The 24,123-nt window shown below is 55.1% G+C and overlaps 1 protein-coding gene across 1 annotated transcript in view; it reads left to right on the top strand.

The window, feature by feature from the left end:
- The window catches only part of LTBP2 (latent transforming growth factor beta binding protein 2), a 73,955-nt gene that overhangs the window by 38,306 nt on the left and 11,526 nt on the right, over positions 1-24,123 (top strand). The window contains exons 8-21 of the mRNA XM_037395434.1: positions 1,397-1,499; positions 10,319-10,393; positions 14,336-14,458; positions 14,862-15,026; positions 15,861-16,091; positions 16,663-16,685; positions 18,136-18,175; positions 18,549-18,641; positions 19,704-19,829; positions 20,013-20,141; positions 20,470-20,589; positions 21,522-21,641; positions 21,850-21,972; positions 22,171-22,296. Of these exons, the coding sequence (XP_037251331.1) occupies positions 1,397-1,499; positions 10,319-10,393; positions 14,336-14,458; positions 14,862-15,026; positions 15,861-16,091; positions 16,663-16,685; positions 18,136-18,175; positions 18,549-18,641; positions 19,704-19,829; positions 20,013-20,141; positions 20,470-20,589; positions 21,522-21,641; positions 21,850-21,972; positions 22,171-22,296 (1,597 nt within the window). The remainder of the gene's footprint in view (positions 1-1,396; positions 1,500-10,318; positions 10,394-14,335; positions 14,459-14,861; positions 15,027-15,860; positions 16,092-16,662; positions 16,686-18,135; positions 18,176-18,548; positions 18,642-19,703; positions 19,830-20,012; positions 20,142-20,469; positions 20,590-21,521; positions 21,642-21,849; positions 21,973-22,170; positions 22,297-24,123) is intronic.

Genomic DNA, 24,123 nt, shown 5'->3' with positions numbered 1-24,123 from the left:
AACAGGGAGACCTCGCTGCCTTGCCCTGACCAGGCTGTGCCCTGGGGCAGTGCAGCTCAGACTTGATGGCTTTCACACACAGTCTCATTTGAAAAGGGTGCCCTATTTATAGCAACATTTACAGCCACGCTCTGCGATTATTGTAGGAAGCGTATAAAACATAGGAAAATTCCTTTCCCTCTCAGACGATAAATGAAAGTCTGATTTCCATGGAACGACGCCTTCCTGGGCAGCTCGGTTGGGGCTTGGGAAGCAAACGCACGTGAGGGGCTTTCTCATTCCTGTCCCACAGTCATCGTAATTTCTTATTTTGTCTTTCCCCATATGTTTCTCTTGCGTCACTGGAAAAGCATTGGAGGTTTTTGGCACCCACTGGAACACCTGTGAGCTCCCTTGGAGCAGCTTGTGCTGAGCGAGAACCCCTGGCTGGGCAGCCTGGGACTGAGTCCCCTCCCCACCGCTCCCCAGCCCTTTCTGGGGGGCTGATCCCGGTTCCCATCCCGTCCTTCAGTCACTCCCATCCAAGCCGTTTCTAGCGGGATAAGTTCTCAGCTATTCCCTAGTGCAAAAATAAATGAGATCAACCCCTGGGGCTGGAAAAACCCCGCTTCTATGTGGGGAGACAGCATCCTTTGACCCTGGGAAGGGATGATGATGCACGGAGATGCTCGTGGATGCCCAGACAGGCTGTGGGAGATGCTTTGGTAGGGGCGAAGTGGGTAGCAGGGGGTACCCTTGGTGTGCTTGCACCTCACACAGCTGGGGTGATGCCGTGCCCGGGAAAGCGAGGAGCCCGGCGGGGAGCACTTGCCTCTCCTCGCTCAGCCGCCGCCGAGCCGATCGGTATGTGAGCGCTGGGCAGGCGGCCACGCGCGCCTGGACTGGGGCCAGCTCCGGCCTGTGGGCTGCAGCAGCTCCGCTCTAATGGGGAAGCCTGTAATCCAGAGGGCCTTGCCAGGGGGGGCGAGGGGGCCGGGAAAGAGAGACTCATTAAGCAGAGGAAAGTGCCTGACCGCAAGCTCCCCGCCGGGCTGGAGTGGTGCACCCATTTTGCTGGCTAATCAGCCAGCCACGGGGCTGATCCCAGGGCTTTGCTGGGTGATATCATCTCTGGTTCATCTCCTGCTCTGTTTGATGTCCCCTTCCCCCTCCGAGGGGTGCAGTCGAGGGAGCCTCATGTTTTTCTGTCTGCACAACTGTTTACTGTCTTAATCTGCGTCTCTGGTCCCACCACATCCCAGTGGGGAGCTGTGCCAAGGGGGCCGTGCCAGCCTCTGACCCCAAACCATCATCCCCAGTGCTGGCTCTGCCACAGCCGTGCCAGCTGGCCGCAGTGCCGGCCATGCATCCCCTCCCCATGCCACAGAAGCCTCACCCTCTGCTCCTCTCTCCACAGTGCACCAACCCCCTGCCAGGGCTGACCAAGCTGGAGGACTGCTGCGGCAGCGTGGGGCTCTTCTGGGGTGCAGACCACTGCCTGGCCTGCCCGCCCCGGCCAGGTGAGTACCGCCACTGCCCAGCATGGCGTGAGGGATGGCCCGCACACTTGGCAAGCCAAAGTGTGGCTGAGGAGACATGGAGCATAGCAGCCGACCCCCTGCTGTGTGACTCTCCTTTGCCCAAAGCCCCTGTGGACAGGTCATGCAGCCCTGCTGCAGCCCATGCACCGACAAGCAGCATCCTGCTTTGGTGCTGGGTGCAGGCTCAGCGCTTTCTGCCTAAGCTGCCACTGTGAAACCCCAGTGCGGCCGGTGGCTCCCAGCGTGCTAGCCCCACTTGCAGGGAAAAGTGGTAAAAGAGAGCCGTGGTTTTAGGAGGTGCAGTCCTAGAGCGGTGGCGGAGGCTGCAGACTCGGCCCTATAGAGTTACGGGCTTGCTCTGGGCCCGACACGGGCTTGGCAGGGTCTCTGGAAATAACACTACATCAAACAATTGGCAGGAGTGCACCCGGGGTCCGTTCCAGGGGCACGGGCGTCCAGCTCCGTTTCTGCTGTGCTTGGGAGCTGCACAGACTGATCCAGCAGGAGACGGGGATTCCTCGGCCGCTTTGCTCGGGGTGCTCTGTGATGGGCACTGCCCCTTGCACTGCGGCCCCATGCCGTGTTGTGGTGGAGAGGCTGTGCTGAGGGCCTCCTGGCTGGGGGGAGGCAGCCTCGCAGTCACGGTGGCTCTGGCAGCTGGTGCTGGCCGAGTCTGGTGCAGGGCAAGGTGCCCATGTCCAACACAACGCGGGCAGGGGGCTGCTCACCTCTCTGCTGCCTGCCTGCCCCCTTTTGTCACTGCCTGGCTGCTCGTTCACTTGCTTTTAGACCCCATGGTCCAGGAGATTTTGACCCCTGAGGAGAGTGGAGATGTCCAAGGCGGCAGGTTTTGTGCAAGAAGTGTGGTGTCGGTGCCTTCTAGCTCTGCCCAGAGGCTGCCCCGCTTGCTCCCACACATGTTCCCAAGAGCTGTTTGCATCTCGTTATCCTCCCTCAATTCAGTTCCTCCTCAGCCAGGGGTAAGGCTGGCTGGAGCCAAATTCCTCACAATCACAGACGAGGTTGTCAGCATCCTGGAACCCAGCGCAGATCTGGGGAGCTTTGATTGCTGTCATTTTCCTGCTCTGCATGGCTCTGCTGTGGCCCCAGGCCACACTGCTCCTTGCTTGCCCTTATCCACATGCCAGCCCCAAGGGAGCCTTGGGCACATGTGGTATGGGGGTGACCATGGGGTCTCCAGGTTCAGCACAAACAAGGAAATGCCCCACACAGGTCTCAGCCCCCGCCTGTTCATCCCCAACCTTTGCATCCCCAGTCATGGCTTTTTCTTCCCCACCCTGCAGCAGTCTCCCTGTTTCTCACCTTGTCTCTGTGCTCCCCCCACTAGGAAGCAGGGGGGCTGCTTAACACTTTGGTTAGGCTACAGATGGCTGCAAAACCTCTGCACCTCCTTTCTCTTTCTCTGTACCAGGATGCTAGGTATCACTCAGTGGCTAGAGCTGCAGCAGTCATTTGCTCTGCTGGACTTAGATCTTCAGGCTTCACAATGTGTCTCTATCACAGGCTTCCAAGACATGAAAATAAGCATTAAATACTCCCGTGTGGTCCTTGCAATCAGCCAGCCAGTAGAGCATATGCACTTAAGAAATGCCTCCTAGCTGCCAGCAGGTCCCATTTCCACAGCTCAGCATGTCCTGTGTCCCAGCAGCAGCTGAAACTCAAGTGAGGTTGTCACTGCTGGTCTTCATTGAGTGGACATATGCTTGTCTGGCTTTTTTTCAGATTAATTCCATGGAGATATGAAAAACGTATCCCCATGGATCTTCTGTCTTCCTGTGCCACAAGAAAATCCCATTCTCAGTCCCTCTGGCTTTGGGCAATAAAGGTCCCCCTTGGAGACCAAATGGCTCTTGTTGATTTTGGCAGGAATTCAGGCTAGTTGAAGGGGCCGTTTTCATTCTCTTTAATCGTGTACAAGTATCTTCCTCCTTTGGCTATCTCTGATTGACTGCCCTGTAACCAGCCCCACATGCTGGAGACCACACAGTGCAAGTGAAAGGAGCTGTAAAGCAGACACTTGATGGAGGCAGCCTAAGAGAGCCCGGCTGTTGCGGAGTAAGAAGCCCAGATGGCTGGCATGCTTTCCTCTGGCACGCTGTTTTCACGCACTAAAGATCTCACCCCAGAATAGAGTAAGGGAAACAGTCCTTTCTCCATGATCTTACTGCTCTAATGGAGCCATTGAGCACTGTGACCCCTCATCACCCTGTGCCACCTCTGCCAGGGCTTCCAGGTCCATGCCTGTCCAATGTGAAGGCATCCCTCCACGTTGTTCCTGCCTGTAGACCACATCCCACACTCACATTCCTTCTGTCTCCTGGTCTTGCTGGCTTGTGTTGCGCTCACTTAGAGTCACTGGGCTGTAGTTCAGTGAACTGGTGTCTCGTGCACAGAGATAACATGTCCAGTGGATGTTTCCAGCTTTCTTCTTGGCACTGTGGTCTTCGGAGACAACTTCTCCTTGCACTCGTGTGTCCCGGGGAGGCATGCACCCGAGTAGACTTGACAGTGCTGGGAGTTTAATTCCAGCAACCAGAGACAGAAATGGCAGAAGCTAGTTCAGTGTAAACACTTACAAATGTACAGAAGTGCAGCCAGGCAAGAGCTAGACAAATGGAGAACTTGTTTGGATTGACTGTCTGCCCGAGACACTGATTGTTAGTAGAGTCTGGATATGTCCGGATGTCTCCATCGACTGCAGCTTTCATGTTTGGGACGTGTTTGTGTGCGGAAAGACATCAGAGAAGAAGAAGAATCGGAGGCAGGCATCTGTCCGAGAAAACCTGCCATGACCAATCCCTGCTACTATTTGTGTTTTGCCCAGCGTCAGAAAAGCCAAGGCACTCGAATGCTTTCTCTGCATCCTGAGACCATGTTAAAAGCTGAGTTCAGAATTAAGGTAAGGTGGGTGTTGACCTGGCCAGGACTCTCTGTAGTGGGTGTTACATTAGTCTCAGAGGCTTCCTTAGGCTCTGCTCAGGCTTTTGGCTGTCTGGTTTGCTGCTGGGAGGGTGTATATTGTTAAGCCCCTTCAGAGAACCGGGCATGGATATGGGTGTTTGAGCAGGGTACAGCAGAAGTCATTGGGAGTTTGCTGATGCTGATGTGAGAGCTGAAGATGGGACGCTACGATATGTCAGAGACAGCTCCGGAAGAAGGGGAGAGCTGAGACCTTGCTCTGTGAGCTGTTGGGATGAAGGCTGTCACCAAATCACGGAGAGATGACCCAGAGACAGGGCCCTGGACAGTGGCAGGACACCTGTATGCTGTTGTGTGGCTGCAGTCCTTCAGCTCCAGACAGAGACGGCTGGTTGAAATGTGCTGCACTGCAAGATAGGATAAATCAGGTGGAGACATCCAATGACCCTCCTGCACCTTTAGTACTCCGAGAATGCAGTGGAGCACTTACTGAGAGGCTAGAACAGAGAGGTAGGAGCATATGGGAGCTGGAAGGTAAAACCTGGAGAAGACTGATAGTGGGAAAAGGCAATTGGAGGCTGAGGAAGCAGCTGAAGTAAAGACACTTGGACATGGCTGGGAGGAAGCTCAAGGACCGGCAGGGTATTTGAGCAGTGATGGCGAGGCAGCTGTGCAGAAGGAATGTCCTGTCCTGTGGCAAGCTCAGGATGTGCAACTAGTAGCAGGCATACTGCTGAGCAGAGCTACTCCTGCTTACCTGCCAGATCAGATACTATTTGGGGTATACAGTGGTCTGTGAAGAGGAACATGCTGGAGTAAGTTCAAGAGATAGTCTGTGGAAACTAAACCCAACAAGACCCAAGCTGCAGGTCGACACAGACCCCAGGGCAAGTGTGGATTTGGACACTGGTTTCCCTGAAGCCTTGGTCCCCCTGAGGCCCATGGGGATAAAGGAAACTGGTAGCAGAGAGTTTGCCCAGAGGAGGTCATAGCCCTCCTCCTCCACCTCCTCCCTGTCCCTGAGATCACACACCATCTGCGACCAGCAGTGCTCCAGGAGAAGCCCATACTGGTGATGGACACCACCTCCAGTACTGCCCAGGAGCTACAAGTTTCACCTTACTATGTGGGTTTGGGGAAATTTCTGGGTGCAGCAGCAAACCTGCATCTTCCAGGCCCTGGTTTGTCAGTGCCCCCTGTCCCTTATTTCAGGCTGCAGTCAGCCTGAGCGTGGGCTGGGCTGCACACCCACCGTCTGTGCTCGCTGCAGATCTTCCTGGGCTGCTTTCTCTCATCCTGCCTATGGGTTTTAACTGCATTAAGAAACAAGTCTTTGAAGGCTATTGTTTTGTTTTTATTCCCACTCCCCGTGTTTTTTCAAGTTTTTTGTCCTAGAGAAAAGTCTGAATTTCACTGGAAAGTTGGATCTCGTAATGTCTGGCTTGGCGGCCGCAGCACTCCCCAAACAGACCTCCCACCGTGAGAGGGGTGGCAGCTCACCCATGGAGCCCTCGTCATCAGAAACACCGAGCGGCTCCTCAAGCCGTGCGCTGTGCCTGCAGGCATCGGAACAGCCACAGGAAGCCCCTTGAAAATCAACCCCCTGGTCTGCTCTTGTTGCGATTGAATTAGGGAGGATACAGGGGAAAAAAAACCCTGGAAATATGGGAAGGAGGTTATGGAGGGGGCTGGTTCTGCTGCCACTACACCATGTGCCACAGGGAGTCAGTCCAGGACGGTAAAGAAGGGCTGGAGGTGGGGAAAGTAACTGAAACCTCTGCAAGGTTGTGGCAGTACCACAGAGAGCAATGCTTGACTTGGGGAAGTGCTGCATTTTCAGGACCTCCTTGTTCTGTAGAGTGCTTGTTTTGCCCATCATTCATGTGCAGCGCTGCGGTCTAGGCACGCAGCAGCACAGTGTTGCAAAAGTGAGGGTTTTTTTAGGTGCGGTGGTATCTTGTCCCAGCTGGAAGCCACTGTGGGACAGAATGAGGTTCCCTCTGTCAAAATGACCCCAAGGGCCGACAGTAATTACCAGAGTCTTTTTCCTTCGAGCACCTTTTTCGCCTTGAAGCAGAGGGCTTAGTTTCATATGGCACATCAGCACGGGTGCATGCCCTCCCCACCCTGGCTACCACAGCCTTTGTTGGGGCACTGGAGAAAGGCTTGCTGGAACCTGCCTGCCACATACCACCCAGAGGAGAGGAGAGCAGTCATGAAAGATCTGGACTGAAGCATTTGTGTCCTTTCCCTCTTGTCTGTTCTGCCTGGGAACAGCTTATCCCCACAGCCCTGCCTACTTCTTGGTGTGGCATGTCCAATGTGTTTTGTCTCTGGAGGCTGCTGTGGGGTCTGAGCTGTTCTGGTTTTCTTCCAGCAAGTTCGGCAGCTGAGGTCCTCTCTGCAGTGGAGGCTGATCATACTAAACAGGCTGAGGTTTGACTGGGTCCACCACCCCCACCACTACAGATGCCACGAGACCAGGCACTCTGCCTCCTTTCACCTCCCACGTGCTGGCAAACCCAGGGCAAGCAGAGGCAGAGCAGCCACCCACCTGAATGCACGCTTTGTGCCCACTGCGGGCATGGGGAGATGCCTGGGGTCCAGCCAGGGTGGAGGTTCTACTGTGGAGCTCATCCAAAGCCTCCAGAAATGTCTGTGAGTCCTGAAAGTGGCAAAGGAGTTCAGCAAAGGTGTCTCAGAGGGATAACGGCCTTTGCGTGACAAATGGAAAGAGCTGAAAGAAACAGGCTAGCTTTCGGCAGCCAAGCATTTCCTCACTTCTCATCTGACTGCAGCCTTGCCTCTTCCCCTTTTAACAGTGATATTGGCTGGCCTAATGCAATGTATTATCTTATCCTACAAACCTTGGCTCGCCCTTGTGTTCAGGCCCTTGTGGCTACCACCACTAGAAGTCTTTTCTTTTCACTTCACCATCAGCCTGAGCTTCTTCATCTCATCTTCAGACAGTTTTTGGGGAGCCAGGACCCTTGGGTAAAGCCCCTTCTCCTAGGAAGTGATGGAAAACTAGTGTAGCTGCTTAAAGATCATCCTGCTAGGCTGCAAAATCCTTCTGCCTGATCTCTGTGCATTCATTATCCTTTTGATTCTGCTGTGCTCAAGTATTGCTCTGGCTGGGGCAGAGGTGCTGGTGGGAGTCCTGGGCCATGTGCTTTGTGCTCACCTTTCCGGGGCTGTGATCTTAGTGCTCCTTTCTGTGAGCCCCATCCCAGTGGGGACCCCTGGTGCCTGAGGAGCTTGCGGAAAGCAGCACTGGGGATGGGATGAAGCAGAACTGGAGGGAGCAATGAGGAGAGCCGAGGGGGGCTGCTAGTGTGCAGATACCTGGTGAGCACACTGCTTCGGCACAGCACCCTTGGGGCTGAAGTGCCCAGGAGGCGAGGCTCTGAAATCACACCCTTGAATCAGGAGCCAGAGCTTCCTGCCTTCAGCAAGCCTGAAATCCTTCTGCCTGACACGTGTAGCTCAGCTGCTCTATCCCCAGCTGCAGGCTCTGGGAGAACCCCTTCCTGGAGAGACTGTGGACAGACAGACAGACCCAGGAGGCTGGGACCCCTCTGGCTGTGGATGCTGACAGATTTCTGCCCTCTTCGATCATCAGATTGGCTTTTTCCCTTTGCTAGTTTCCAGAGGAATAGCCTCCAAAGCTGGTCTCCCACTCCTACCAGCTGCATGGGAGAGGGGTGGATGCTGATCTCCTTTGCAGGAAAGTCAGGTGTCCTAGCCTGGCTTTTCAAGGGGTTTGGCCATCTTTGCTGTAGTTCAGCAATATCAGAGCTCATGGAAGGAAATGGTCCTCTCCTCAAGTAACCAAGTACAAAGCTGAGAGTTAATAGCTTACATCCTCCTGCAGCCACATGCTGTCTTCCCTCGAGGCCAGGTCCTGGCAAAAAGAGAGCAGCCTCCATCCAGGACTTCAGACACCGTCTTGGTTCCCCTTGGTACAGAGAGATCTGCTCACGTTACATTACAGTTATTCTTTCCAGGAAGCACGTGTTTCTTTGCAAAATGCAGGCGTTTGTCTGCAGCCTCACGAGTGATTTGCTGCAGTAAGGAGCTGCAGGTTTCTGCAGGCTGGAGTCATGTGAGTGCTGACGTGGCACGAGACCTGCTTACTCACCCCCCATCACTGGTATTTTCTGCTCTGCCCTCTCCTCGGCAGCATCTGGCAGAGGGATGCTCCAGGATCTGTTTCTCCACAAAGGCTTTTCACAGAGGGAGTGGGGCTCTGACACATATCGTCGCTGTTTGATCTCTGGCACGCTTGGCTCCCCATCGGAGGGCTCACACATAATGATGTTGCTTCATTTGAGAGTCTGTTACCATATCGTGCTGAGACTGAAGACGCTTCCAAGCACAGCTAATGCCTGTCGGCAGCCCCGAGCCCACAGACCACGGTCTAAGAAGACCTGGAATCCCACTGGGGCACTAAGCCTGAAGCCCATGAGCCAGAGGTTTTTCTTCCTTCCCAGAAGGCTGGAAATGTACCCAGCAATTCCCAGTATCACCAGCAACACCCTTACCCCTAACACGCAGATACTTGTAAGCACTTTCTGCTTACAATTCATAACCGAACTGTTGAAGACGGTGAACAGATTTTTTTTGTCTCAGTCATTCATCCAGCCACTAAGGATCTCTCTGCACCTGGAAAACCTTGTAGCTTCATTTAATGTACCTGGGGAAGTCAAGCTTTCTGTTCTCCTCCCTGGTACAGGCTGGTGAACAACTTGTTCTCCTGTCTTTTATTTCCCAAGTGCCTTTATCCTAGGAGGCTGGTCTCTTGCCTTTCAAGACGTGTCTTAGAATGGCTTTAAACTGCTTTATGGAGTCCAAGTGTCCAGGACAAAGAGTAACAGACACGCCTGTTTTCTATCCCCAGCGTGCTGTTTGAGTTCTTAACCTCTGCAGACTCTTTCTGACCATCTCCTGCCACAAGGATGGTCTCAGTTTGTCCCTGGTTCTCGAACGCTGCAATGCATTGGGAATCTGCCAGATCCCCAGTGTGGCTATTGCCATGGAGGGCTTTCCATGTATGACACCAGGGTGTGAGCTACTGATGCCAGGCAGGAGGAATTCAAGTGGTGGGAATACAGCTGGACAGTCACTTCGCTGATACATGCACTTCTCGTTCCCAAGTGTACAGTCCAGAAAATAAAAAAGAAACCCCACCCTGGGAAAATCCCATCCCTAGGCAAAGCATCCTTCTTTCTACCCCACCCCACGCTTACTCACTTCCCAGCCTGTCACCTCCTGGATTCCTTTTCCCTTGCTCCAAAATACGATGCCTAGATTTGACCTCCTTGGAATTTATGGGTGCCATTATACTTGCTTTTAAAAAAATTGAAGAGGTTTAATTGTGCAGGTTATAGGGCATTTTGAAACCCACAAAACTATTTTAAGCACCAATTTGAAATTCTCTTTGATGAGAGTGATCAGGGCAGGAAATCACATGCAGTAAAAAAGAGGGGAACATGATAAACAGGCCCTGGGCTGTTATTGCAGCATCTTGTCAAGGACCTCTGTCATTCCTTTCACTCTGATCCCCCTTGTCACATGCCACTTGGCTATCCAAGCTGGCCTGGGAGCAGGTGACATAGCGATAGACATGAAGTGCAGGCAGCACCTCTGGGTCATCATGTTGGTACCTGCCAAGCAGCAGAAGACACTGCTTGGGAAATGTGGCTGCTCCCACCTTTCCCTCTTCCCTGGGAGTCATTGGAGACCCATCCAAGGGAGACCTGGCGACCCTTTCCCCTCTGCAAGAAGGGCAGAGACAAGATAGGATGCTGGTGGCTTGTTCTACTGCTGATGTCCTGCACTCTTTTCTTTCTTCCCAGCACACCCTGTGATTGAGAACGGGCAGGTGGAGTGTCCCCAGGGATATAAGAAGCTGAACCGGAGCCACTGCCAAGGTAAGGATGCTGCTTTCATATCTCTCTCTCCCTCCCACATCCACTCTCAGAGCTGTAGTTATCTACACAGGCGAAGTACAATTATCCTGCTCCCTGACATAGATCTGCAAAGAACACACCTTATAAAAATCTCTGTGTTTTCACCAAGAATGAAAAAAAACCAGGTAACATGGACTACATGACTCAGCTCATAAGCATAGTCATCAGATGGTTGCATCAGCACAAGAAAACTCACCTGTGTAGCCCTACTGACCCAGTCAGGACATGTGCTGCTGCTCTGCTAAGTGTCAGCGCAAAAACACTTCTCCCATAGTCCGAAGCAACAGAAATTCTGTTGCCTGAAAACATTTGGGAAGGTTGTCAGCTTGTTCAGTTACAAGTGGGAAGGTGCCATAAGAGTGATTCCTTCTGTTCTGAGTGTGCCACTTGTCTGTGCTGACAGGCTGCCCTGTCTGCCCCACGCTACTGGGGTCTATCCATTGCTTACTCCCTCAGTCCCTCAGCTCCATATGAGGAAGGTACCAGCTCTCCACTTTTCTCTCCGGTTCATGTTTATTTGCCATGTCTTGGACCCACAGTGCTTGTGTTTTTCCGTGCTCTGGCTGAAGTGGAATTTTATGGTTCCCTCCTCATGATTCATGATAAGCTGAGAGGTGTCATCTCGAAGATGCAGCAGGGAGCCTGGGCCCCGTCCACGCAAATCCAGGGCTGGCAATCCAGTGACTCATCTCTTTTAGCTGGGACTTTCCACCATGCTTACTTAATTAATGATTCAACCTCCCCACACTGTCCTGAGGGAGAACTTTCAACAATGCAATGGCTTCTATTCTCCTTGGTGCTCAGATCTCATCCCTTAAGTGGCCACAGACAGCGCTATGGGTATGAGGAGCTACCCCGAGATATCGAATAGGAGTCAGAGGAGCAGAGCAGCTGGAGGGACTCATGTCAGCAAGCAGAGACCTGCAGTGCTTGCTCTGGATTTGTGTCCCCTCTGGAGCAGGGAGAGGCTCAGAAGAGCAGAGGGAGATGGCAACATGGAATTGGCTAGGAAGATGTTTTTGCACAGGAAAAAGCACGAACCGGAGAATTGTGCTTCTGCGTGCTCCTTCTTAAGCTGGGCTGGAGAAGTGCTGTTCTGCAGACGTTCTGCTGCCTCAGGGTGCTTTTCCCAGCTCTGCTGTCACAGCGGGATGTGTGTCAGGAAGCCCAGCACCTCACTTCAGGGTCCAGAGTGAGAAATTTGGCTGATAGACTGTGGGAGAGGCTACATGAGGTCTTCTCTTGCCAGCCCAGGTAGGAGGGGAGCCAAGGGGCTGGAGCAGGGCTGATGGTTCCTGAGGCCATTGGCTGTAGGAAAAGAACTGAGCTGGAAAGGAGCTGAGCTCTGGCTTTGCAGGCTGTTGTCAAAGCATGGATGAGTGATGGGAGGAGGGCCCTGGCAGAAGCCCACTTTCCTCTCTTCTGTATGGACAGAAGGGGTTGTCTGCTGCCTTGCAGCAGGGGAATAAATGGCTCATCTCTGCAAGATGTACTTTTCTTTCCTTGCTGCATCCCATTGACGAGGAACAAGGCTGCAATGAGTCAGAGCAGACTGGCAGATCCAGCTACGGAACCTCCCGGTACTGCTGGGACCAGCAGGAAAGATGGCACTGGAAGTGATAAAGCGGTTGCTAGACATGAGGCAAAGGTTGTCTTGGAGGCTTAGTGGCAGGGAGGTGTGCGTGCACAGTGGTCACTGCGCAGGACACACACAAGGCAGCTGGGTGTCCATATATCCTTGGTCTCTATTGCTGGCTCGGGTCCTTTCTGCTCACCAAACACCAGGGAAAACCAGCCTGCAGCTTTCCACCACAGGCTGCCTGACCCAGCACGTCTGTTTCTGAGGAGCACCGGCAGGCTTGTGTGGGGTGGGAAAAAGCAGCTGAGACAGCGTATGGATCTTGGTTTGTGGTCCCTGAGGCTTTTTCTTGTGGGCTAGCCCCATCCCTGGCATGCTGCAGGGGGTAGGAGCACGTGGCCCCAAGCACACCTGCCTGCTTCTGTTCCCCATGGGGATTTCCACTGCGGGGGGCTCCTCTGCTGCCAGTGAATAGAAGGGGTTGGACTGAGGCTGGGACATAGCCCTGTTTTAAATTAAGCTCATAAAACACAGCCCTTGGTGCTTGTTTGTTTTGTGTTTTCGTTACTCTAATCCCTTCAATCCCTTTGCTTATGCGAAGGCCAAACAATTCCTCCAGTTGGTGTGTTGGAATGACACAGTGCTCTGACCATGCCGGGGAGTGACAGCGATGAGCCCCGAGGCTCCTCCAGAGAGCCCAGACCTCTGAGGGGGGTTCCCAGCACATTTCGGGGTGGCCACTGGCTGCTCTCATGAACTCTGACCTGTGCTTGGTACGGAGCAGGAAACATTGCGCAGCCAAATCCTGTTCCTCCCCAGCTTGCTGCACATCCCAATAGCGTTGGTACTTTCAACTGGCTGAACATCATGACCTGGTCTTGATGGCTTCTGTGTGCCTCAACCATCTATCTGTGGGGCAGCTGGTGGGGTGAGCAGGGGGAGTTTATGAGCACAGGACTAGGGAGGACCTCTCGGGTCACGAAGCCTGAACTCCAGCTGTCATAGCTGGCTCTATGACACCACCAAGCATTGATGCTTCAGCTCTGAAGAATAAGATACTGCTGGGAAAGCCCTTCCTGAGCCTAGCTGCTCTCAGTCAGGCTCTTCGAGTATCTCCATTCTTCCAATTGTCTCAGAAGCCTGCCTCTTCACTCCTTCCATCTTGAGACAGTCTCTAGAGCACCACTGGGTGCTGTCAGGGCACCTGAGGTCTTACTAGGGCCTCATACGCTAGCATTGGGATTGACTTGTGTCTTTGGAAAGTGTCTGGCATGTGCTGCCTAGCATCGTGTTGGCATTTCTTGGTCTTGGCAGCTTGCAGCTGTCCTGTGAGCAGTGAGTGTGCCCAGTGCCTCTCACTGCCTGTTCCCACCTCTTGTAGTATACGTTTCTGTGATTCGTCCCAGGGTGGTACTGAGGTTCATCCCTCTCCTGCCACTCTGTGCTTCCATCCAGCTCTTCCTGCACTGCTGGTGCCTCCTGACACTGCACATTCATCAGCACACTGACCTTTCTAGGCCAGGCTCTTTAGTGAAGATACAAAGCTACATCAATCCATGAGGAGGGCTTCCTCCTCGCTCACCACCAGGAAAGCTCCCCCTATGAACTTTTGCCAGTTTCTGTCTTCTCCAGCTTAGCTCATTGTTCCTACGTGGTGCTGTAGGAAAGGCTTTACCACAGGCCAGACGGGTGAGCCTGGCAGTGTTTCCCTGGGATAAGCCCAGCTCGCTTCCTGAAGGCTGTATCTGATGCGTGCTCCGTCAGGGGCAGAGCAGAGCCTGAGGCAGGGCTTGAGCTTGGCAACTTCCCGCTTGCTCAACCTGTTGCTAGAAGATGACACTAAAGCGGTGAGCCACAGCCTGGCCCACCATCCCTCCACCTCCAGGAGCATCCGTCACCGCCCTCCCTGCAAGCTGGCACTGAGTGTCTCAGCAAGGATCCTCCATGGATGACAGCCCCATAGAAGAAGTACCAGGGACTGGGTGAAAGGACAGGACCTGCAAACAACAACCGTGATGGCTGTAAGAGTGATGCTGTCGGGGTGGCTCATCATAGGGGCCACATCTGTTTTCCATGAGGATCACAAAGCAGAGCAGTCATTCACAAGCCATCCCTGCAGCTGCAGCAATCAAGCTCTGCATCACAGATGTGAAACTGCTGTCACTGCGGAGGTCCCCACCACACTGCTTGGTGCGGAAGCTGCTTTGAACACCAGCCTGGCTGAGACCACCTTGGTCTGCAGCACCTGCATGGGAGGCACTAGGTAGGGGGCTCAGATCACCCTCAGCTTCCTCACATCTCACCAGGCTCTCTCCTGTCCACAGATATCAATGAGTGCTTGATGCAGGGCCTGTGCAAAGATGCCGAGTGTGTGAACACCCGTGGCAGCTTCCGCTGCACCTGCAAGCCTGGCACCATGCTGGACCCGTCCCGTAGCCATTGCATCTGTAAGTGCTCCAGGGAACCCCTCAGTTTGGGAAGGGGCCTGAGCAGGACCCCACGTGCTGTCCCACGCTTGTGTGCAGGATGGGTCCCCTTCTTCTCCATGGACATCTCATGGCCACTGCGGAGCTGGAGGGGATGTGCCTGTGGAGCAGCATCAGAGGATGCAGCCTCCTGGGTTGCAAGAGCTCCCACAGGAGATGGATTGGCTTGGGGCTGGCTCTGCTGGGGGCATGGCCTGATGGCTGGAGCCCAGGGGTGTTCTGGGGAGAGGATGGGGCAGCCCTCGGGACAGGACAGGGGTCACAGACAGAAAAAGGCCAGATGGGGAGAGACCAAGTGTCCCCATTCCCTCTTTGGAGAGGATGGAACTTGGCCTCCAGCACTGACCCTGCTGTTGTGTTTCAGCGGACAAAGCGGTGTCAATGGAGCAGGGGCTGTGTTACCGCTCAGCAGCTGGAGGCGTGTGCTCCTTCCCCCTCTCCCACCACATCACCCAGCAGATCTGCTGCTGCAGCCGTGTCGGCAAGGGCTGGGGGAAGAACTGCGAGGAGTGTCCCCTGCCCGGCTCAGGTGAGATGTGCCCACTTCAGCTTCGCCTGATCTGGTTGGACTGGGGTTTGGGCTTGTCGGAACTTGCTGTCAAGCAGATGGATGCAGGATGATCCAGAGCTGAGCAGTGCAAATGCTGGCCTGTGAGATGGGTATAGCAGCCCAGGAAGCAGACCTGGGTAATACTGGGAAGACAGAGAAATCCCTGATGGAAATCACTCTATACCAGAGGGAAAGCACAGCCATGTCTGTGCCTGGCTTCGCTTGACAACCCTTTTGTCTCTCATACGCTTTCTGCTGGGATGAAAGCCAGGTGAGGATGTTTGGCATATCTCAGCATGAGGTAGCATGGAAGGGAAAGCACTGAAATCCTCAGGGCTGGGAAAAATCTTCAGATGGTTTGTGCAGAGCATCTTGAGTGATGTGTAAAGCACTCAGTGCTGAGGTACCAGGGATTTGGTTTATCTGCTGCCTCGCTCAGCTCGGACCTTCCTGCGGCATGATCTCTTCCTAGCAGTACTGACCCAGGGGAGAGATTTAGTTTGTCGCGTGTGGGAGTACCATCCAGTGCCTGCTAAAACCCACCCTGCCCTGTAAGCAGATTCCTTCTGCTCAAAGCATCCACCCACTGCAGCCCAGATGTGTTTCTATAAGATTTAACCCTTAGAAATTTCCAGAAAATGATAGGATGGGTGAAACTGATATCTGCATTCGCATACATGCCTGTCCATCTTCACTCCTTTCTTCCACTTGTTCCACCATCACATCTGGGTGCGGTAAGCCAGGTGACACCTGCACCAGTCTCTTCCTTCCAACCTCTGCCCTCTAAAGCTTTGATTTGATTTTCCCTTGCAGAAGCTTTCAAGGAGATTTGCCCAGCAGGACATGGCTACACCTACTCCAGCTCTGATATCCGCCTGTCGATGAGGAAGGCAGAGGCAGAAGAGCTGCCCTTCAGCTTGGAAGAGCACGGGGAGAGCAGCAACTGGTCATTGGACTGGGCAGCAAGGAGACAGCAACTGCAGGACAGCCTGCGTGGGAGCATCCTGGAAGCATTCCCCCACCCTGGCATCTCAGCAGGAGAGGGTAGTGTGGGGTCTACTGCTTCAGGACGCTCCATCTGGGCCCCTAGCAAGGGTGGGCAAATTTCCAGGTCCTGCCATGCCCCCATGGATGGACTTCTGGTTGATAAGGGCTTTCTGCATCTGTATGAATACACAAGGTGTTCTTCAGCCCTACTCTTGTTCCTGGGGCATGAGACACCACGTCTTCAAGCCTTTGGAGAAGAATTTGAGTGTTTCAGGCTCCTGCAACCGCGTCCTTGCAGTTGGTGCTGGCTGGCCAGGCTGCTGCCACTGGGACCTCAGGTCTGCGTGGCAGCCCTGGCACTGCAGACCTTGGGCTTTTGGCCAGCCCAGCTGGAGGGAAGTGTGACCAACTGCTTGTGCCAGCACCTGCTGGAGCAGAAGCTCCTGGGGTCTGTGCAGTGCCAGGAAAGGAATCTGGGCGCGTTGGCTTTGGGAACAAGCTCTTGTGAAGGAGCGTGAGGGACTGAGCAGCAGTGTCTTAGAGGTGGGGTGAAGTTAGGGCAGCCAAGGTTTGAGGAGGATGCCTACCTGCCTTGTCTCTACTCACCATGCACTGTTTTACTTTCCAGATGACATTTCTCCTGCTGCGCAGGTGAGTAAGGTTTGTCTTGTGACACCTGGGTGCATCCATGGTGGGAAGTGGGATGTCATACAAATAGGTGATGGGAGGTGTGAAATGTGGTCAGAGAGAGCACTGAAGGGACAAAGTAGCTCCAGTTGGAGGGAACAGCATACAAACTGCAAACCCTATCAGCCTGGTTGAGTTGCCATGGCTGAAGGACTGTGCCATGTGCCCACTCAGTCCATGCTAAGAGGCCATGAGCTCAAACCAACAAGAGCTGAGGGCTCTGCTGCACTAGTTCATGGTCAGAGTTGTCTCCAGCTGGTGTTCACCGGGGCTGGGGTAGCACCTGAGGCTGAGGGTGCAGCTGGCTGAGGAGTGGGTGCTCACTCCCTGCTCTCAGCCTGGCCTGGCTGTAGGGCTGATGGGCAGCAGGGGAAGGGGAACTGCTGCAGTCAGCTTGGGGAGTGCTCCTCTCACAGAGCCCGGGGTTGTGATCAAGCCGAGCTTACAGGCAGGTCTCCCCATGCTGGTGTGGTTGCAGCAGAAACTCTAGTGGAGCAGTCAGGGTGGGTGTCTCCGACACTGGCTGTGTGAATGCACCCTGTCTGATGGGAGCAGCCTGGGGGCTGATGTTCTGCCAGGCTTTCCAAGGACTGGGTTTCTTTATTATGAATCTCACCTGAAAAATGTGTCTCTTGATCCCTGCTGTCAGTAGAGGTTTGGCTATACCTCACCTGAGCATCTCTGTGCCCCCTTGCTATAGTAGCCCAGCCCTCAGAATGTACTTGCAGCCCCTCTGAGAGAGGGGCAGCAATGCCATCATCACTGCTTCATAGACGTGAAGTGACTTGGCCAAGCGCACTTGAGAAATCTCAAGACGGGGCAGAAATTTGAACCAAAGCTTCCAAATTTGAAGCAGAGCTAGTCTGGGACTCATGTTGCTCAACTGCCTGTTTTCTTCATCCACTGAGGAAAGATCCTTGGAGCAGAGACCCAAGTTGTGATCCAACATCTCCTTTGGCAGCCATAGGTTTGCCAGGAGGGGATGCTGAGAAAGAGCATCTAGCACCAAGCACCCTTCTAGTAGGTAGCACTCTTGAGTCAGGTCAAAGTGGTGGCTGCCCTCAGCCCTCCAAAGCTGCCAGTGACTGGGGCAGGATTTACTGTGCCCTTCCTGGCCACCTTGTGGAGATGCCTCCTGCCCAGTAGCCGTGCCCTGGGTCTCACCTGCACGGTGTGCTGGCATGGCCCCTCTGCGGGCAGCCCCCCGGGCACAGCCAGGAGCTGTGTTTTGCTCAGGATGATGTGGTCAGGACAGAGTGGCCCTACCAAATGTACCCAGCCGTGGCAGCTTCTGCTCCCAGGACAGTGCCTTGGGGAGCAAGAGGAGCCAGGAGGTGGGTGGGAAAATGTCTCGGGGATGCTGCATCCCAGCTACATGCACATGGATAGAGGCAGTCCTGTTTCTGTCCCTCAGGGCGCTGCTGATACCACCGCAGAGCCTGCCACGCGCAGAGGTGAGCGCCTGGCTGGCGGGAGGGCAGGGACATCATGGGGAAGAGGAGGGGGCAGTGAGGATGGAGGAGGCAGCCCTAGCGCTGGGCAGGACGGGCTCCTGGCTGGGCTGGCTGTGGGGTGGCACGGGGGACACCCCACCATGCTGGGGTGGCTGATGTGGGGCTGTAGGGATGCGGGGAGGTGGTGGATCTCCAGAAAGGTGGAGGAGGCTGTGTTGAATCACAAGATGAGGTTGCTGCAGCCACCCTGTGGCCCCTTCCCATGTGCTTTCTCAGGGCTGCGGTTGTGGGGACACCCAGCGTAGGTAAACTCTGGGCAGGCACCTCTAGCTGAGATCATGGGCTGGATCTCATCTCTCTTCTTCCTTAACAGAGGAAGAGCAGTCCTGGCATGGTCCTCCCCAGTCTGGCCCCACCACCACCTGGGATGCTGCTGCTCCAACAGAGATGCCAGCACAGAGCTCAGGTGTGTCTCCACCGCTCTCAGGGATTTCTCTCCTCTCTCTGCCTGGCACTATGGGGATATTACGCCCTAAGCTCTTTCCAGGGGCTCTCCCCCTTCCCCAGCCCGCTTGTCTTCCCACATGCCCCCACTGATTTTCCAAATACAAGTCCCCACCCCACCGCCCTGGGGTGTTATCCCAGCCTGGTCCTGGCTGCTGCCAGCCAGGGAAAGTCGCCTGGCCGTGGGGAGGCACGAGGGCGATCCCACACGCGGGGAGCAGTGTTTGGCTTTCCGGGTCCTTCCCTGCCTGCAGCTTACTTGCCCAGCAGCAGTGGCTGCCAGGCGAGGGGGATCACGCGCCCGCTCCGGTGGCTTTGGCCCCGTTTTCCCCCGCAGCGGAGCTGACTCATCGGGAAGGGGGAGCGCAAGGGGAGGCATGTGGCTCCCAGGGCGGCTTGTTTACTGTGCTGGAAACAAGGGCCCTGTTGTTCCAGGGTTGCTTAAGTGTCTGGGAGCGTGGCCCCTGCCCTCCGCCGGGGGCTGGAGCACCTTGGGGAGCAGGCCTGGCCGAGGTACCTTGCTAAGGAATGTCTCTTCCTCAATAGTCTTTTGTTTGGGGTTGGGCTGACCCCCCCCACCTCTGGCCAGCTCAGTGCCGAGGGGTGTGCAGTGCCCTGCTGCCTACCCCCTGCTGCCTGCACCCCACTTAGCAGGGCGGTGGGTGGTGGACCCCTGCTGTCACCCTAAAAGGAGCCCCCTCACAGGTGCCTGGCTCTACTGCCAGCCCCACACCTTGGAGGAGGCTTCCTTACCACCCTTTTGTGGGGCTGGGGCTCAGCTGAGCCATGCAGGGGACAGGGGCTTCCCAGCTAGGCTCAGGCTGGAGGAGGTGGCAGGGTCTGCCGGGTCCTCCCTGCAGCCCTATGGGTGCAGGCTGCCTGAAGACGTGGAGGAGCAGGCTCAGCATTGCTCTCCAGGAAGGGAAAAGCAGCCTCCCTGGCATGGTGCTGGGGACGGAGGGCAGACACTAGACCCCGTGCACCGTTTTGGTGCTGCCCCCAAACCCATGCTCTCTCCTCCCAGGGGTCAGCGGCTGCGCCTCTTCACCCCTCTCCTGCGGAGCCGGCACTTGCGTGCTCACCCCAGAAGGATACAGCTGCTTGTGCCACTCCGGCTACACGTTGAACCCCAGCCGACTTCACTGCATCGGTAGTTGGCATCTCCTCTGCCTTCCGGGCCTCAGTGGACCATTTGGTCCTTCAGGCTCCTGGGAGAAGGTTCTCTGGCAGCTCTGCTGAGCCCCTGCCCACCTGCTGCACCACGGGGCTGGCAGGGGGCTGGCAGGCAGCTGCGGGTGGTGACTGCCTGTCTTCCTTCCTTGCCTGGGCACAGATGACGATGAGTGCCTGAAAGATCCTTGTGCTGGAAAAGGTCGCTGCATCAACAACGTGGGCTCATATTTATGCCTCTGCTACTCTGGGTACATCCTGGCTGTCTCAGAGGGCAAGCAGAGCTGTGAGGGTAAGTGGTGTCCACCTGGCACAGGGCTGTCACCTCCCCAGGGTCTCCCCAGCGTCTTGCCCTCTCATGCACGTGCACACACACGTGTGCTCATGCACACAGTGCACATGCACCTGCACACACACACATACACCTGTACACCCTCCTTCCCTGCAGACCTGCCCATGGACAGCCTGATCTATGGGGATCACCCCCTCTTGCTCACTGAGGGGCAGAACCTTGCCCATGGTGAGCTGGGCAGGAGCCCGTGATGCCAGCCCTGATCACTGCTTCACAGCATGATGCTGGAGGGGGAAGACTTCCAGACTGTCTCTCTATTTGTTGCCAGATCGAGATGAATGTGAGCAGCCTTCTACCTGCCGAGGACAGCAGTGCATCAACACCCCTGGCTCCTACCGCTGCGAGTGCAAGGAAGGCTTTGCCATGGGCCCCAGAGGACAGTGTGAAGGTGAAGCTTGCTGCTCCCTCTTCCCCTGCCCCTCCAGCACACCCTGTGCAGGGCTGAACACCTTTCCTCACTGCTCCATGTCTCCTCCTGGAAGGGAGGAAGGACCCCCACGGTTGTCTGCCCTGTGCCCTCCCTGAGGATGACATGTCCTCTCCTCTGCCTGCAGGAGGGACAACCTTTCCTGGGCAGAGAGAGGGGAGTTCTCCCAAGACCCTCTCCCACCTTCCCAGGGAGATGTCCCATGACCGTGACAGCTTCCCATTCTGGGAGGAGATGCCCGTCCATTTTCACGCTGCCTTGACTGTATCCCCAGCCCCTCATGCTGGCAAGTGGACCGCAGGGACAGCAGGCTGCAGAGACCCAGGCCACCTGCCCCCAGAGCATCCCATTCACATGGCATGACCTGGGCCATCCAACCTTGTGAACTTACAATGTGCCCGATCAAAGATCCCCCTTTCTCAGTAGCTCATCCCCAGCAGAGAGTGGGAAACTATTTTAGGAAGCAGTATGGAAACAGGGCATGCACAGAATGCTGCTCCCCCCCATGGCCTCCGGAAAGCACTTGCCTTAAGGACTTCCTGAGCTGGAGGCTGCATCCTAATCATAGTTATGAAAGTCCCTGATGAAACAGCCCTGCAGAGATCTTCTCTGATCCCTGTCTCTGTCTATGCACATTCCTGGCCTTGGCAAGATCCTGCAGCAGTGAGTTTCGCTGCCGGATTGTGTCAGCCCTTAGATGTGGGTGTAGGATCCTAACTGATAAGTGGAACTATAAGAAGTGTTGCCCAAGCCCTGGCAAACTCGTCTTACCTTCTCTTGGTCATTGCTGTCCCCTGGAGGGGGAGATTCTGAGGATCCAGCTGGAGGAGACATCCTGAAGAAGGCTGCACTCTTCACGTTTGGGAGCCTGAAAGGAGTGTGTTTCTTGGCAGATGTCAACGAGTGTGTGGATCCCAGCCCTTGCCGCAGCGGGAAGTGTGTCAATACGCTGGGATCCTACAAGTGTGTCAGCTGTGGAGATGGCTACCGGCCCAGGAATGGGAGATGTATTGGTGAGGAGCTTGGGCTGTCCCTGGGAAGCACCCTCACTCCTCGTGGCAGTGCTCCCTGCAAGCCTCAAAAGGAGCAGGGGCACAGGCAGCGCCCCTCTCCCGCAGGCAGCCAGCCTGCATGGCCAGGGCACAGCACCCTGGGGCGTGGGTGGCAGGGATGGCCTTGAGCACCCTCCTGTGCCATGTTGCCCTTTGCTGTGTCACACAGATGTTGACGAATGCCTTGTGGAGGGGACTTGTGCTCATGGACGGTGTGTCAACCTGGATGGCTCCTTCCGCTGCTCCTGCCACCGGGGCTACGAGGTGGCACCTGACGGAAAGAGTTGCCAAGGTACAGGGGAGCTGTGGGTCCAGACCATCTGCGGTGTCACACACCCAGTCCAGAGGTTTCCCTAAGCTCTTCCTGAGCGCTTGGCTCGGCCTGAGTCCTGGTCACCATGTTGGCTGGTTCTCTCAACACACCTGCCCCCCTTCATGGTTACTCCACATCCTTCCCATTCATCCCGCTCTGCCTTGTGTGCTTATGCAGACATCAATGAGTGCACGGCCCAGGCTGCGTGTCCCTCTGGACTCTGCCTCAACACCGAAGGCTCCTACTCCTGCATGGCTTGTGATGCTGGCTACACCGTCTCCAGGGATGGCAGCACGTGTGAAGGTATCCCTTTCCCAGGGACAGAGGAGCGGGTGCTGGAGGGAATGAGGGAAGAGACATTTCTGGGTTATTGGTGGGGCCTGGGGACTTCTTTGGCATCAGAATCCTTCTCCAGCTCTTTAGCTCTGTGATCAGCAGAGAGCATGGGGGGCTGCAAGCAGATGCCACCTAGAGCATCAGGGAAGTGATCTTCCTCATGCAGAAAAGGGACGGGGGGGAAGGACTCATTGACGAGACTCCAGGACTAATGATGACCTGGGGAATGCTGACAAAGGCCAGAAGAATACAGGAGGCCTGGAAACATGGGGAGAGAGGAGCTGTGTGTGGTTCAGTTCAGAACTGTGTGCCCCAAATGTAGGTCCTCAACAGAGGGAGAAACCTTGAGTCCACAGCCAGTGGAAAGACTGTAGGCACCCAGGTTTCATCATTTTTCCCCAACCTCTAAGGTGACTAGGACATGTTTAAAAAGGAAAGCTTAGTTCAAGGGCTCTGCTGTGCCAGGTATGCACGGCAGAGAGTTAACACCAGCGTCGATCTGCGTCGGTTGCGTTGCTGAGACACGAGAGTGTTCTGTCCCAGCCTGACAGCCCAACTGCCCCAGTGCAGGCAGGGGAACTCCCTCCCTGGTGGCTGTCCCCAGGAGACATCCCAGGCTTGAGATGGCTGGATGCAAATTCTCTGTTTGGGGTAAGGGGAGACAGCAGAGCTGGCAAAGATATTTGTTTAAAGATTGGCTGTGTGCTGTGAATTTCTCTCTGGAGCACTGCAGGGCTCTGCAGCCTGCATATAGCTGGCAAACAGAAGAACTTGCCTTTGATGTGACTCTCAGAAGACCCCCCTGCATGGGGGCCTCCAACGGGGGAGGAGAGGGAGGTCTTCCTCCCTCTATTCTCCTCTGTTTTGGTGACTGAGAAAGCCAGTGTGAAATGAGCTTATTTTCCATCTGATTTTTGGATGCAGGGAAAGAACCATGGTTTGATCCTTTCCATCTCCCTCCCCCCTTCCCAGGGATTCACATGAGCCCTTCCTCAGCCACCTTGGCCAAGCTGTGTCACAAGGGCACCTTATCAGGGTTTGATACTGTTTGGGTCACACTGACCCGACGGCAGGATGGCACGTTGTTCCCTGCCTTGGCTGATGGCCTTGTCTGTGGATCTGGGTTTCATATTTTAAAAAAAAGGATAAGGGTTTCGTGATAGTTTTGTGATAAATAAACTAGGTTATGGTTCATCTCCAGAGGGATTCAAGAATATTGCTACTTGCAACCCTTTGAGACTGAACAGTTTGGAATCCTGCCCTGAGGCATGAGGGGGGCAATGCTTGTTGATGCCTATAGCTTGCTCAGTCCGCAGGAACCGTCATTCTCAGGGCTTTAGCTCCTGGCAGGGGAGCAGAGCAGAACCTTCTCCACTAGGATGTCCTCTGCTGCCTGCACACCAGCCCATCCTTCTGATTAGCAGCGTCCTCCAATGTTTCCTCCTATTTCATGGGCCTGCAGGCAACAGCCGTCTGCTGGCATCCTGCAGCCCTCTTTTAGAGGGAAGGTACCCCTCTCTCATCTGCTGTGAGCAAAATCCTTGGAGTTCCAGCAGGCTCTGGCCAGGGCCTGGGGGCAGTTGGGTGGGAGAGAGATTGTGGGGAGCTCTGCAGCTGGGTAAGAGCTGATGTAGACCCCCAGCCAGCTTTGCCAGGAGAAGGACATCGTAGGCAAGTCTGGCATATAGGAAAGCAGAGCTGCAGAAGGTACGGCTGGTGCTGGGTTACTTTCCTGATGTTTGCTCTTGTGCAGTTGGCTGAAGAGAGGGTTTGTCAGCAACCGTCTCTGCACTG

This window comes from Falco rusticolus, chromosome 7, assembly GCF_015220075.1.
Source record: "Falco rusticolus isolate bFalRus1 chromosome 7, bFalRus1.pri, whole genome shotgun sequence".
Lineage (NCBI taxonomy): Eukaryota > Metazoa > Chordata > Aves > Falconiformes > Falconidae > Falco > Falco rusticolus.
The sequence above is the reverse complement of the archived record's forward strand: the minus strand, read 5'-3'. Positions and strand labels throughout refer to the sequence as shown.